At 38.0% G+C, this 13,074-nt stretch overlaps 1 protein-coding gene across 1 annotated transcript in view; it reads left to right on the plus strand.

Moving 5' to 3' along the window:
• LOC106881660 (nuclear pore complex protein Nup205) overlaps nt 1-13,074 on the plus strand; it is a 348,272-nt gene that overhangs the window by 261,456 nt on the left and 73,742 nt on the right. Inside the window, exons 28-33 of the mRNA XM_089363638.1 lie at nt 901-1,132; nt 1,702-1,800; nt 2,017-2,174; nt 6,804-6,995; nt 7,255-7,370; nt 9,881-10,028. Coding sequence (XP_089219764.1) covers nt 901-1,132; nt 1,702-1,800; nt 2,017-2,174; nt 6,804-6,995; nt 7,255-7,370; nt 9,881-10,028 — 945 coding nt within the window. The remainder of the gene's footprint in view (nt 1-900; nt 1,133-1,701; nt 1,801-2,016; nt 2,175-6,803; nt 6,996-7,254; nt 7,371-9,880; nt 10,029-13,074) is intronic.

Consider the following 13,074-nt stretch of genomic DNA (forward strand, 5'->3'; position numbering starts at 1 on the left):
TTTACCTCTTACTCTATATTTGTATGAAATTCTTTGTTAATCTCTGAAGAGGCCTAGCGAGTCGTGCATGTACCCCCATTTCAACATTTCATCCGATAATCACTCCAGCAAGAACTATTCAGATAGAATGGGGCATGCCAAAGCTAGGCCGAAACAGCTGTAAGATTAAACTTGTGTTCATTCTCTAATTCCTTATGTACTTTGTACTTTTATCTGTAAACCCGGTTGGCAAAATAACATGGTTTGTCAAAAACACCTGTACTTGGTGGTTTTTTTGTCACTTTAGCTATAAATTAAATTAATGAATTCAACGGGATACACTGTCTGCAAGTAGTTGGGTTCAGCATATTATCCTCCATTTTCTAATTGATATATATATATATATATATATATATATATATATATATATATATATATATATATATGTCTGCACACATATGATGGACTTCTTTATTGTTTCTGTGTATGAAATTTTGTTGATGTAGAGAAAGCCTTTGACAGGGTTCCCCACTCCTCTATCTGGTGGTCAATGCAGAAACTAGGGATAGATGAGTAGTTGGTGAGAGCTGTACATTGATCAACTTGGGCCACTAGTAATCTTATTTTCTCAGTTTAAGTCATGTAGTAAAGTTTTAAAAAAAAATTTCAATATATTCTTTGTGAAACATATCACTTTTAACAAAACTATCTATGCAGTCTTTTATAATAGTTCGATTTTAGATAAATATTTGTAGTGTTGATCTCTTCAGTTTTATTCTGTACGTGTCCTGTCAATTTTGTCTTTTTTATAAAATGTTTGGATATACAAGAGTGTAAAGATTCCAAGTAGCATGAATTGCAAAGTTATTGTTTGGTTATATACTACTATAAAATTATTTTTGCCCTTGTTTGATCACACAGGTAGCAGATAATGATGCACTGCAAGAACTTACTGCACCTGTTGCTGGAGTTATCCTAGTGGTGATGGCCAATTTAAGGAGATGTTTTTCAGCTTCAGAATTCCTTACTAGTCATGAAGAGCTACAACAAAATCATTCTCTAACACCTTCATCAAAGATTGGAACTCGTACTCTGTTTGCAACTTCACTACATATTGTTTTGAAAGGCCTACTAGATTACATACAGAAGTCTTGTAAGTTGACAGAGTTTCTTGTCATTTCATTCTTTTACTTGTTTCAGTTATTTGACAGTGGCCATGCTGGAGCACTGCCTTAAATGGTTTTAGTTGCAGAAATTGACTCCAGGACTTATTCTTTGTAAGCCTAGTTCTTATTCTATCAGTCTCTTTTGTCAAACCATTAAATTGCAGTAAACACACCAACATCAGTTGTCAAGTGATGGTGGTGGGGACTAACACAGGCACAATGACATAAATATATACAACAGGCTTCTTTCAGTTTCCATCTACCAAATCCACTCACAAGCCTTTGAGCAACTCAAGGCTATATTAGAAGACACTTGCCCAAGGTGCCACACAGTGGACTAAACCTGGAACTGTGTGGTTGGGAAGCAAGCTTCTTACCACACAGCCATGCCTGCACCTGTTGTTAACTTATCCATTGCTTATATATCTTATTATCATCTTGAGAGGTGCCAACAGAGTTGTTCAAATAGCTTTTTCAAATTAACAAAGTATTTTAGGGTAATATTCTATTTTGAGTTTTACTAATTTCAATTAATTTTTTGCTTATTTTGATATAGGTGGGAGTCAGCAGAAAGTGCGAACATATTTATATGGTTCCCTTCTTTATTATCTTCAGATTGCACAAAAATCTACCCTACCTAGTTGGTTGTCTTCAGGTTTGTTGAATACTTTTTGTTACTGATATAGTTTAACATCATAGAGTCAACAGCTTAATTATCTGAATGCATATGCATGATACAAATCAAAGTTCCCCCTCAGATATCATTTTCATTATAGAATGTCAAAATATCTTTGTATGTTTATGTTATTAGCTTTTTATAGAGGTAACTGCAGAAATAGATGTTGTAACTTGTTTATATGGCTCTTTACAGAAACAGAGGTTTTGGGTGTTACCCAAGTATTGGTTGCTTCAGGTGAAGGAGAATTTGACAATTTATCCAAAGAGAATTTGTCAATTATTTTATCATATGGTGATTCCTTACTAGAAATAATCTGCAAAGATATATGTGATGGACATAATGTAGGAAGAGTAAGTAGACATTTTTTTGTTCATTTTTTTATAAGAGCTAAGATTATTTTTGATTTGAGAGATAAATCAACATTGCCTTTCTTATATCACAGAAACAAATTGAAAGTATGTGTTGTTTTTAGTTTATGAATGAACTCATTGGACGACCTTATCAAATTTATATATCTTAATATCTCACACCTGCATATGCCTGTACTTACAGCTATATCTGCACTGAAGGTGTAGTTTCTATATTACAGGGTGGCCATAAAGTCACGCACCATCCTGCAATATGTGAAATTGCTAACATTGTCCTTTTTTTATAGCTTTTCACATCTGCTCATATTACTTACAAACCAATCCTCATTGGATGAGGGCAGATAATCAACAAGGTGAGAGCATGGTAATGGTGTGGTGTAAGATTTGGTACAATCAAGTAATTGGACCATTTTATTTTGAGGGCTCTGTGACAGGTGATTCATATCTGGACATGCTTGGCAACTAGGTGATGCCTCACATGCATTCACTTGGAAGGCGAAATCCTGTCTGGTTTCAGCAGGATAGGGCTCCACCCCATTATGCATTACAGGTTTGTGGTTTTCTGAATGAACATTTTCCAGGGAGATGGCTTGGGCATTGCAGGCCAATTGAATGGGTACCACATGAACTTTTTCTTCTGGTGCTACATTAATTCCTTTGTGCATTCTGAAAAGATTCCTGACCAAGGACATCTTCAAAGAATTGTTGAAGTGTGTGAACAAGTCAATGACAATGATGAAGCACTTTTTTATATTTATAATTACACTTTGTTTCCTGTTCTCATAGCTCTTATCCATTGTACCAGTGCATGTACATTTATCAGTGGCAGTATCATCAGAGATATGCTAAACTAATTTTGTTCTAACCTAAACTAAATGTCCTATCTTAACCTAAATCTTTTCTAAAACTAATGGTTTATTCCCAGTTCAAATCCAGTCCAATTCTATGTACATGTAAGATAAGCAATCACTAAAATCTCTGCAGCTGGGAAAGTCATTGCTTAGACGGATCTGCATGGTGTAAAATATGTCATGATGCATCAAAACAATTTGAGTTGAAGAAACAATAAAAGAATTATATCTTGCAATGAACAGACACATTTACCCAATCCCAAGCAAAATCAAAACCATCAGTGTACCCATTGTGACTTCTTAGTAAAATCCATGCTTGGACTCAAATTGCATTTACACATCCTTTTTTATTTATTTATTTTAAATCCTCTCCTTGAAATACACATACATTGAAATTAACAAGAGTGACCATTGCCTGAATGAATGGAGCAACCTAATTCTTAATTGTAAACACAAGTTATGTAACACATTCTTAAGGTGCCCTCCTCAATTATTCCCTAACTATTCCTCCTGCATTCTCATCCTAACTTGATGTTCTATATATTTATAACACAACTTTTTTAGCTACCTTTATATTTTCTTAACCCCGTGATATCCTTACATCTTCTTCCCTGCGCATGAGAATACGCAGGCATGTACATGTGCATACACACCTATATTATACTACAGGTGTATAGAGAACATAAGTGCATGTGTGTGGATATGCAAATATATGGTTTTACTGTTAAGTAGTATACCACCGATTTACCTCCAACTACAATGTGCCCCTAATGACTAGTAACTTTTTCTTCCTCCTCCTCCTCTCTTCTTCTATCTTAGTAAATCCACCTTACTCCCACTCCTAAATATTAGGTTGTTTCACATGAAGTATCACATTTTTAATTACTTTCGAGACAGTACTTCTTGATACACCAAACATTTCGGCTGTTTGTGTTACACTAGCGCCTGTCATACGAGCACCAACAATTTGACCTCTTTGAAAGTCTGATAGATCTGTCATTTTAATGAATTTTAATTACCTTTTTCTGGTGATATCTGAAAAGAAACAGCAATTTTAGCAAAACGTATTAAGCAACACTAATAATAAATAAATAAAAAAAACATAAAAATAAACAAGCTTTTGACAGTTTTATAGATAGTTAAAAATTATGATGCTATGATGCTAGGTGTTTCCATTATTTTGTCCAACTCCTGTATATATATATCATCATCATCATCATCATCATCGTTTAAACGTCCGCTTTCCATGCTAGCATGGGTTGGACGATTTGACTGAGGATTGGTGCAACCGGATGGCTACACCAGGCTCCAATCCAATTTGGCAGAGTTTCTACAGCTGGATGCCCTTCCTAACGCCAACCACTCAGAGTGTATATATATATATATATATATATATATATATATATTCGGTTATGGGTATGACAGTATGATTTTAAACTGCATCCAGTATTGAGGGCCTGGTTTGGGAGTTCCAGGGTTTTGAGGAGTGTGGAACCACTTTTCAACAACTGTTGTTCGCTGGTTCATTGTGCTCCAGAGAAGACCTGGTGGAGTCAATTATTGGCCAATTAGCTAGTCAGTTGAAGAGATAGAGGTGTATTAGTCAGGTAATGGTGCATGTTGGGCTCTGGGAGAAGAAAACCTTGATTCCAAACCTCCACTACTTTGTGGCTATACCCAGCCATGAGAAAGGCTTTGGGTGTAAGCCCTGTGGAAAAGTCCCTGTCACAGTTTGACATTGTATACAACCTCATTCTGGTAACTTCAGTGATGACATTGATCCAAATTGTAATTACCTTGCTCTTCATCTGGATCCATCAGTGACATGGATAGATGGGACATACTGCATGGGCAACAACCGTTCCTCCAGACAGTACTGTTCAGATTTGGGTCCTATCAAACACCCTTTACTGGAGAGACTGATGAATGTAGCAAAAGAAAGGTGAATCCACAGAAAAGAGCACCACAGCTCAAACACACATCCTACATGTGTGGCAACAACTGCCATTCACACATTTGAATGTCTGTTCAGTTACAGACAATGCTTCCAGTGTGGTAGACAACTAAGACCTTCATCCATGGTCATTAATGACAATTGAAGGCCATAGATATATGTATATGTCCCAGTGAGATTTATATCTAGGATTTAAAGGAACACAAAAAATTACTGCAATACCTTTATTGTGATGCTCTACAGATTAACTGTTTAACATTTTGATTTTAGTGATTACCAAGTGTTTCCTAGAACCAGATGTTCTATAGGCTACTTTGACCTATCTTAAATGTAAAGACAGAAGCAAAAAGATATTTTGTACACCATCATCATCATCATCATCGTTTAACGTCCGCTTTCCATGCTAGCATGGGTTGGACGATTTGACTGAGGACTGGTGCAACCGGATGGCTACACCAGGCTCCAATCTAATTTGGCAGAGTTTCTACAGCTGGATGCCCTTCCTAACGCCAACCACTCAGAGAGTGTAGTGGGTGCTTTTACGTGTCACCCGCACGAAAACGGCCACGCTCGAAATGGTGTCTTTTATATGCCACCCGCACAAGAGCCAGTCTAGGGGCACTGGCAACGATCTCGCTCGAAAACCCTACAAGGCCAGTCAGGCGGTACTGGCAACGGTCACGCTCAGGATGGTACATCTTATGTGCCACCCGCACAAGAGCCAGTCCAGGGGCCCTGGCAACGATCTCACTTGGCTTACCGGGTCTTTTCACGCACAGCACATTTCCAAAGGTCTCGGTCAGTAGTCATCGCCTCGGTGAGGCCCAATGTTCGAAGGTCTTGCCTCACCACCTCAGCCCAGGTCTTCCTCGGCCTACCTCTTCCACGGGTTCCCTCAACTGTTAGGGAGTGGCACTTTTTCACGCAGCTATCCTCATTCATTCTCACCACATGTCCAAACCAGCGCAATCGTCTCTCTTGCACACCACTACTGATGCTTCTAATGTTCAGCTTTTCTCTCAAGATACTTACACTCTGACGGGTATTCACATTTACATTACACATCCAGCGGAGCATACTGGCTTCATTCCTTGCGAGCTTACGCATGTCCTCAGCAGTCACAGCCCATGTTTCACTGCCATGTAGCATGGCTGTTCGTACACATGCATCATACAGTCTGCCTTTTACTCTGAGTGAGAGTCCCTTTGTCGCCAGCAGAGGTAAGAGCTCTCTAAACTTGGCCCAGGCTATTCTTATTCTAGCAGTTACACTTTCAGCGCACCCAACCCCACTACTAACTTGGTCACCCAGATAGCGGAAGCTATCAACTACCTCTAGTTTTTCTCCCTGGAATGAGATAGAAGTTGTTTCCTGTTTGTTTGCAGTGTTTATTGCACCTGAACATCTGCCACATACAAAAACTAACTTTGTAGTTAATCTGCCTTTGATATTCATGATAATCATTTCCATTCAAAATATTATGAGTCTGTACTTTTTCTCACAGTACAACAAAATATACTTATTCAGCTTTTTTTTTAATTTTTTTTATTCAAACTAACGTATTATTTACCAGCTTACACCTTCCAATGTCGTTCTTCATTTACACCTTTTTGTTACCCATTGAGTGCAACTGCCAGTTAAACAACAGAGATATTTTCAAGAGAACTTAATGTTTATAGATAATCTTTAAAAGTCTTTAAGCTTCTTAAGTTCTTTAAAAGTCCTTTAAGTTTATTAAGACTGTTCTGCTACATTGTGTGTGAGATTTATATTAATATTTATGCATACTCTTTCTATGTTTTACAGTTACTAGCTCTTTCACTTCTGGATTGTATACTTTCTCTGGACAAGAGCAATCAGTGCTTGAACTTCATGATATCCAAAGGTTATCTGCAGCATCTTATTGATGGCATTCTTACCGATGATACTCACTTGCAAAATCTGTTAAACTCATCAGTGGAATCTTTAAAGCATCTTTACAGTTTTGAAGGACGTATGGTAAGTTGTTATTGTTGGGTAAAGCCATTTTGATAATGAGCATCCACTTCACACTTGTTTATTGCACACACATTTCTGAAATAGGTTAAAGAAAATTGAATCAAGGATTTATTTAGTCTCTGTAGTAAATAGGATTTAATTATTTAATTTATTTGATTAGTTTCTGTAGTAAATATACAACTGTCATGGGGCTCTTTTTACAGGGGCTCTTCATTTCATTTGTTAAAATTTTGAAATTTATGCTTTATATTTATTTTAGACATTTTGCAGTCGAGTGGCATCATCCCCTGCTGGAGCGTATTCATTACTGCGCCATGGTTTCATGCAACGGTTAGCTGAATGTGAAGTGTTCTCTATGCGTCCAGAGCATGAAAGGTAGTGCACACGTCTTTCTGCAAGGCATCTGCAGTTACATATATATATATATATAATTTCATTGTTAATATCTATGAATTTGTGTGTACAATTGAAAAAATTCTCTTTACATTTCCATCTAGAATTCATGGTTTGAGAGTAAACTTTATTTTTAAGATACTGTTATGCAATCAAAAATCTTTTTGAGTGACAAAAGAGAACCTCAGAAGATATTAAAAATTATTTTCCTTGTTCAAGATATCTACTGATTTACTATGCTCACATAATTGTATAATATTCTGTTAATGTGCTATCATGTATTTCTGATAATAGTTGCTTCATTATATTTTTACTATACTATGGAAATTTTCTGTTGATAATGCTATTGAAATTATTTAGTTGTAATAATAAACAACATACTGATTCTTAATACCCTGGCATCTATGAATCTTTACTGGTTGTGTAAACTAGTTGTGAAGATTCAACTTATGTCATTGTGCAACTAAATGCCTGATTTCTACTACTTTTTCTGGGGTACTGCTCACAAAATTATTTTTGTTGATCTAGGATTATTTTAAACAGTTTGCAGGATTATTATATCTGAAAAAAAATTTTAATATTTAAGACTGACAGTTTCTAAATATTGTGTCTATAGATTAGAAGTTACTAATTTCATAAGATGTGCATGCATAATTTCAAGCATTCTATATATGCATTTATGAGTATGTTTATGAAAGTATACATGGAAGTCACTGATGACTCAGTTGCTAAGGTAAGAAACAACCAGCTGAAGAATAATTTGATAATTTCTTGACAGTGTTGTGTTCCCTTAATAGTCTAATCTATCTTATAAAATATATGCACCACAGAGTAGTATAGTTTACTGTTAACAACTGTTTTGCTTGCTTAAAGTGTTGAGATTATCCCACCCCACCCCTACAGCTCTTGTTAGAGGAGGTGATGGACTGCACTATCTTCATCAGTACACCTTTTAGCACTTGTGTAGATATGCATATGTGTGTATCTTTGCATACATGTACATATGAGTATATGAATATATGCGACACTTGCTCTGGAGATTATCCCAACTTATTGGGAATATAGGAGGTGGTATCAAAAAGTTCCTGGACTAGTTATGTTTAATAAAAAATAACTTATTTACCTAAGTTTTAATATGATCTCCTTCGAAATAGTCACCTCACACAGCAATACACCAGTATTCCTGCCACTTTTGGAATCCAGCCGGGAAGTTGTTTTCTGTAAGCAAATTGAGGACCTTCTGCGATTTGCTCTTGATCTCAACAGTGGTATTAAAACGGTGGTCTTTGAGCTGCATTTTCATCTTGGGGAAGAGATGGAAGTTCACAGGTGCTAAATCTGGTGAATAGGATGGGTACAGAAGTGATGCTATGTTGTTTTTGGTAAGAAACTCATGAGTGAGGAGAGGTTGGTGACAGGATGCATTGTCACTGTGAAGAATCTGGTTCCTCTTGTTCCACAGATCTGGTTCCGTTCACCAAATGTCCTCCCTCAAACATTTCAAAACATCGCTGTAGAACTCTTGGTTGACAGTCTAGCCCTGGGGGATGAATTTTCGATGCACAATACCACTGATGTCATCAAAAATGATGTGCATGCTCTTGATTGAGCTGCAACTCTATCATGCTTTTTTGATCATGGAGAAGAGCTCTTCCATTGCGGCTTTGTCTCAGGGTCATACCCTTAGACCCAGCTCTCATCACCGATGATGATTCTCAACATGAAGGATGGGTCATCAGTGGTATGCTGATGGAGATCTTGACAGATTTCAACACACCACATGTTCAATTCAGACTTTAGTATTGCCTGCACAGGCTCATACGACAGACCAACAACATCAGCACTGTCACTGATTGTCCCGCAACAATCCTCATGCACAAGCTGATGAATTTTCACCACATTTGCAGGGGTGATGATTATGGCAGGTCTTCCAGATTGCTCATCATCTTCCAAAGACATTCTTCTGCTTTTGAACTGCCCATGCCACTCAAAACATTGCATACCACCCATTGCCTCACCACTAAGCTTTCTGAAGCTCAATGTCTCTGTAGCCGACTTCACAAGTTTAATGCAAAATTTCATGTTGGCTCTTTGTTCCAACTTCCTGTCCATGACAAAATCGCAGAGTACGGCATACATGTGATTACAAAAACACAAATTTCACAACTTGCAAAGTAAATAGTGATGTCACTTGACACACCGTCTCATGAAGGTCACTGCTAGCTCTCATTGCACATGCAACTGTGAGCTGCCATCTGTTGGCATGCTACAGTACTAATCTGGGAACTTTTTGATACCACCTCATATGATAATGAACTAGACTCTCAAGGTTTTATGTTACTTTGGATATACAAGTCACTTGCTCTCTGAATTGGATACATTTTATGAGCATTATATGCACAATTGGTGATTATTGTTAAATGCTAAAAATTTCTCAACAAGATTTTTGTCATTATTTGGTATCAGTTGTAACTCATGTAATATAATTGCAGGGGACACACTGAAGGCAATACACTTATGGATGAAGAAATGGGTTTATCACCTTTGGCCCGCTATCGCCGACTTCTTTTCCCTGTCCTCAAAGTTTGTTTGGCTATCATTTCTTCAGTTGGAGTAGAAAACAGCAATGCAGCCAAAGAGGTAGTGTATTCCAACTTCCATTAACTTTCTGTATTTCTTTTGTAGATGAACTTGTGATGGTTATTGCATGCATATTTTTGTATGTGTAATTTGGTCTGTCAGTTCCTCAACTCTGTTTTTTTTTTTGCAACTTTATTGAAAATGAAAATAATTTTTTTCTTTAATAAATAACATCCTTTATTAGTTCACCAAAAACATTATGAATGACAATGAAGACAATTGTATTATTCATAAAGACCATCAAATCAAAGCTATAAATTGAATAAATGTTAGTAATGGCAATAATATTCCAAATCATCATCATCATCATTTAATGATCATGTTCCATGTTGGTTTGGTTTGGACATTTTAACAGGATCCAACTAACATGAGGGCTGTCTTGGTCTCCAGTGTTTGCTTTGGCAGCTGAATACTCTTCTTAATGCCATTCATTTTACAAAGTGTACTTTTCTTAGTACCTGTACTAGTGGGCTCATCAGATAACTTGTATGACCTCTTGACAGAGTAAAATTGCAGTATTGAAGGAGATGACTTTGTGCCAAGTATAAAGAGACTAAGGTAGGAAAGATGGACAGGAACAAGTGTCTTGCTGTGAAAGAGATACAGTTACTGCTCCCTCCCCACAAGAGAGGGGGAAAGGATTAGTGAAGGATGGATAGAGAAGGAATAAGGGAGTGAATTGGGGATGGCTGAGGTGGTAGGTAATGGAAATGAAATGAAGCATGGAGGAAACAGAAGATGGCCAGTGACAAAGACAGGCCAGGTGTGCATAGGGGGTAGATATAAGTTAAAAAAAAGGAACAGTGATGGCAGAGATGAGAGGGTGTTCAGAGAAAATGCAAGTTTAATGGATAATATAGTGGTAAGGGATGATGTTGGAAGTGTGGAATGTGTATATATATAGGAACTTTCATAGTGAGTATATATATATATTCATGTACAATTATATGTATACATGTATATGTGTTGAATACTGAGCATCTCTTTACACACACAGTGTGTACAGAATTAATAAATAGATAATATAAAATTATGTTTGAGAAAATGAAGCAATAAAACAGTGGGGAAACAATATATGAGTTTACAAATATACACTCAAAACATAGGTCAGCTGCCAGATATATTAACATTAATATAAATTAGAGCTCATGCAAAGATACATAAACAGACATACATCCACTCACACATGTACACACACATGAAGAAACACAGATACACAAAGGGTAGTATTTGAAAAAAATCATAATTACAGGAGTGAGTAGGTGAAAGGATGGATATCGGTGCAAGCGTGGCAATACAGTACAAGGTTTGTTTCCCAACCACATGGTTTAGTTTTCAATCCCACTGTGTGGCACCTTGGGCAAGTGTCTTCTACTATAATGACAAAGCCTTGTGAGTGGATTTGGTAGGGGGAAACTGAAAGAAGCCCATTATATATATATATATATGTATATAAAATGGTCTTCATCATTATCATTTAACGTCTGTTATCCACACTGGCATGGGCTGGATGGTTCGATCAGGGCTGGCATGTTGAGGGGCTGTACAGACTCCTGTCTGATTTGGCATGGTTTTTTAACACCAACCACTCCGAGAGTGTTAAGGATGCTTTTGCATGACACGAGTATCTGCCATGGCTATGATTTCACTTGGCTTGATGGGTTTCTTATTCAAGCACACCATATTATTGAAGTTCTTGGTTATTTGTCATTTATTCTGTAAGGCTCAATACTCAAAAGGTGCTAGTACATGACACTGGCATCAGCCACATTGCATCTGTGAGGCCCTACACTTGAAAGGTGCTAGTTACATGACACCAGCATTAGCCACATTGCCTCCATGAGGCTCGCCACTCGAAAAGTATTAGTTACATGATTAGATTAGTGCGTTATCATGGGTTAGTAACCATTATCTCTGCCTATACCCCTCAGCCGGGGCTACCTGATCAACAGAAAGGCCGATTTTATGACACCCTCTTGCAGACTACCTCATTGACGAATGACAGGGACCTTCTCTTTGTGGCTGGTGACTTCAATGGACATGTTGGACAACATACAGGGGGCTTCCATGGCGGCTACGGTTTTGGTTCCCGCACTGAGGAGGGAACCAGACTGCTGGAGTTCTGCGATGCAAATGATCTTATGGCTTGCAATACTAACTTCAGGAAATCTGGCAGTCACCTAGTCACCTACTGTTCTGGCAGAGACACTAGCCAAATTGACTACATCCTCGCCAGAAAACGGGAAAAATGGCTGCTTATAAATGCCAAAATCTTCCCAGGCGAAGAATGTACCCCACAACATAGACTAGTAGTTAGCGACTTCAGGATCAGGGCTAAATGGATGCCCAGAAGATGACCAGCATGGAGGAGAAGGGTCTGGAAGCTTAAAGATCTTGTGAATGGACAGAGATTTAGAGACATATTACTTGAAGCCTTTGACGAAATAGAAGGGGATATAGCTTCACACGATGTGGAAGACAACTGGAGGTTTCTACGGGACAACCTGCTGAGGGCCACTGACCAGATCTGTGGATGGTGCAAAGTCCCCTCTCGAACCAAGATAATGTGGTGGTGGAACAATGTTGTTGGCAGGGCTATTAGAGAAAAGAAACAGGCGTGGTAGCAGAAGGGAAGCTAGGCGACAGGTTTATTTAACCAGAGGGGAAGCAGATAAGTGAAAAAATTTGCCAATGTTCTGCGCCATGAAGACCAAAGACTTGAGGTATTTCGTGTTGCAAGACAGTGTGTGAGAGAGAATCATGATGTCGTAGGAGAGAGATGTGTCCGCATGGATGATAGTTCACTTGCACTAAACGAGGCTGCAAAGAGAGAGGTTTGGAGATGCCACAATGAAAGGTTGCTCAATAAAGAGAAAGCCTTTGACAGGGTCCCCCGATCCCTTATCTGGTGGTCAATGAAGAAACTAGGGATAGATGAATGGCTAGTGAGAGCTGTGCAAGCCATGTACAGGAATGCTGTCAGTAAGGTGAGGGTTGGCAACGAGTAAAGTGAAGAATTCCGGGTAGAGGTAGGGGTCCACCAAGG

Source organism: Octopus bimaculoides, chromosome 15 (assembly GCF_046866305.1).
Source record: "Octopus bimaculoides isolate indiv1 chromosome 15, ASM4686630v1, whole genome shotgun sequence".
In the NCBI taxonomy this organism is placed as follows: domain Eukaryota; kingdom Metazoa; phylum Mollusca; class Cephalopoda; order Octopoda; family Octopodidae; genus Octopus; species Octopus bimaculoides.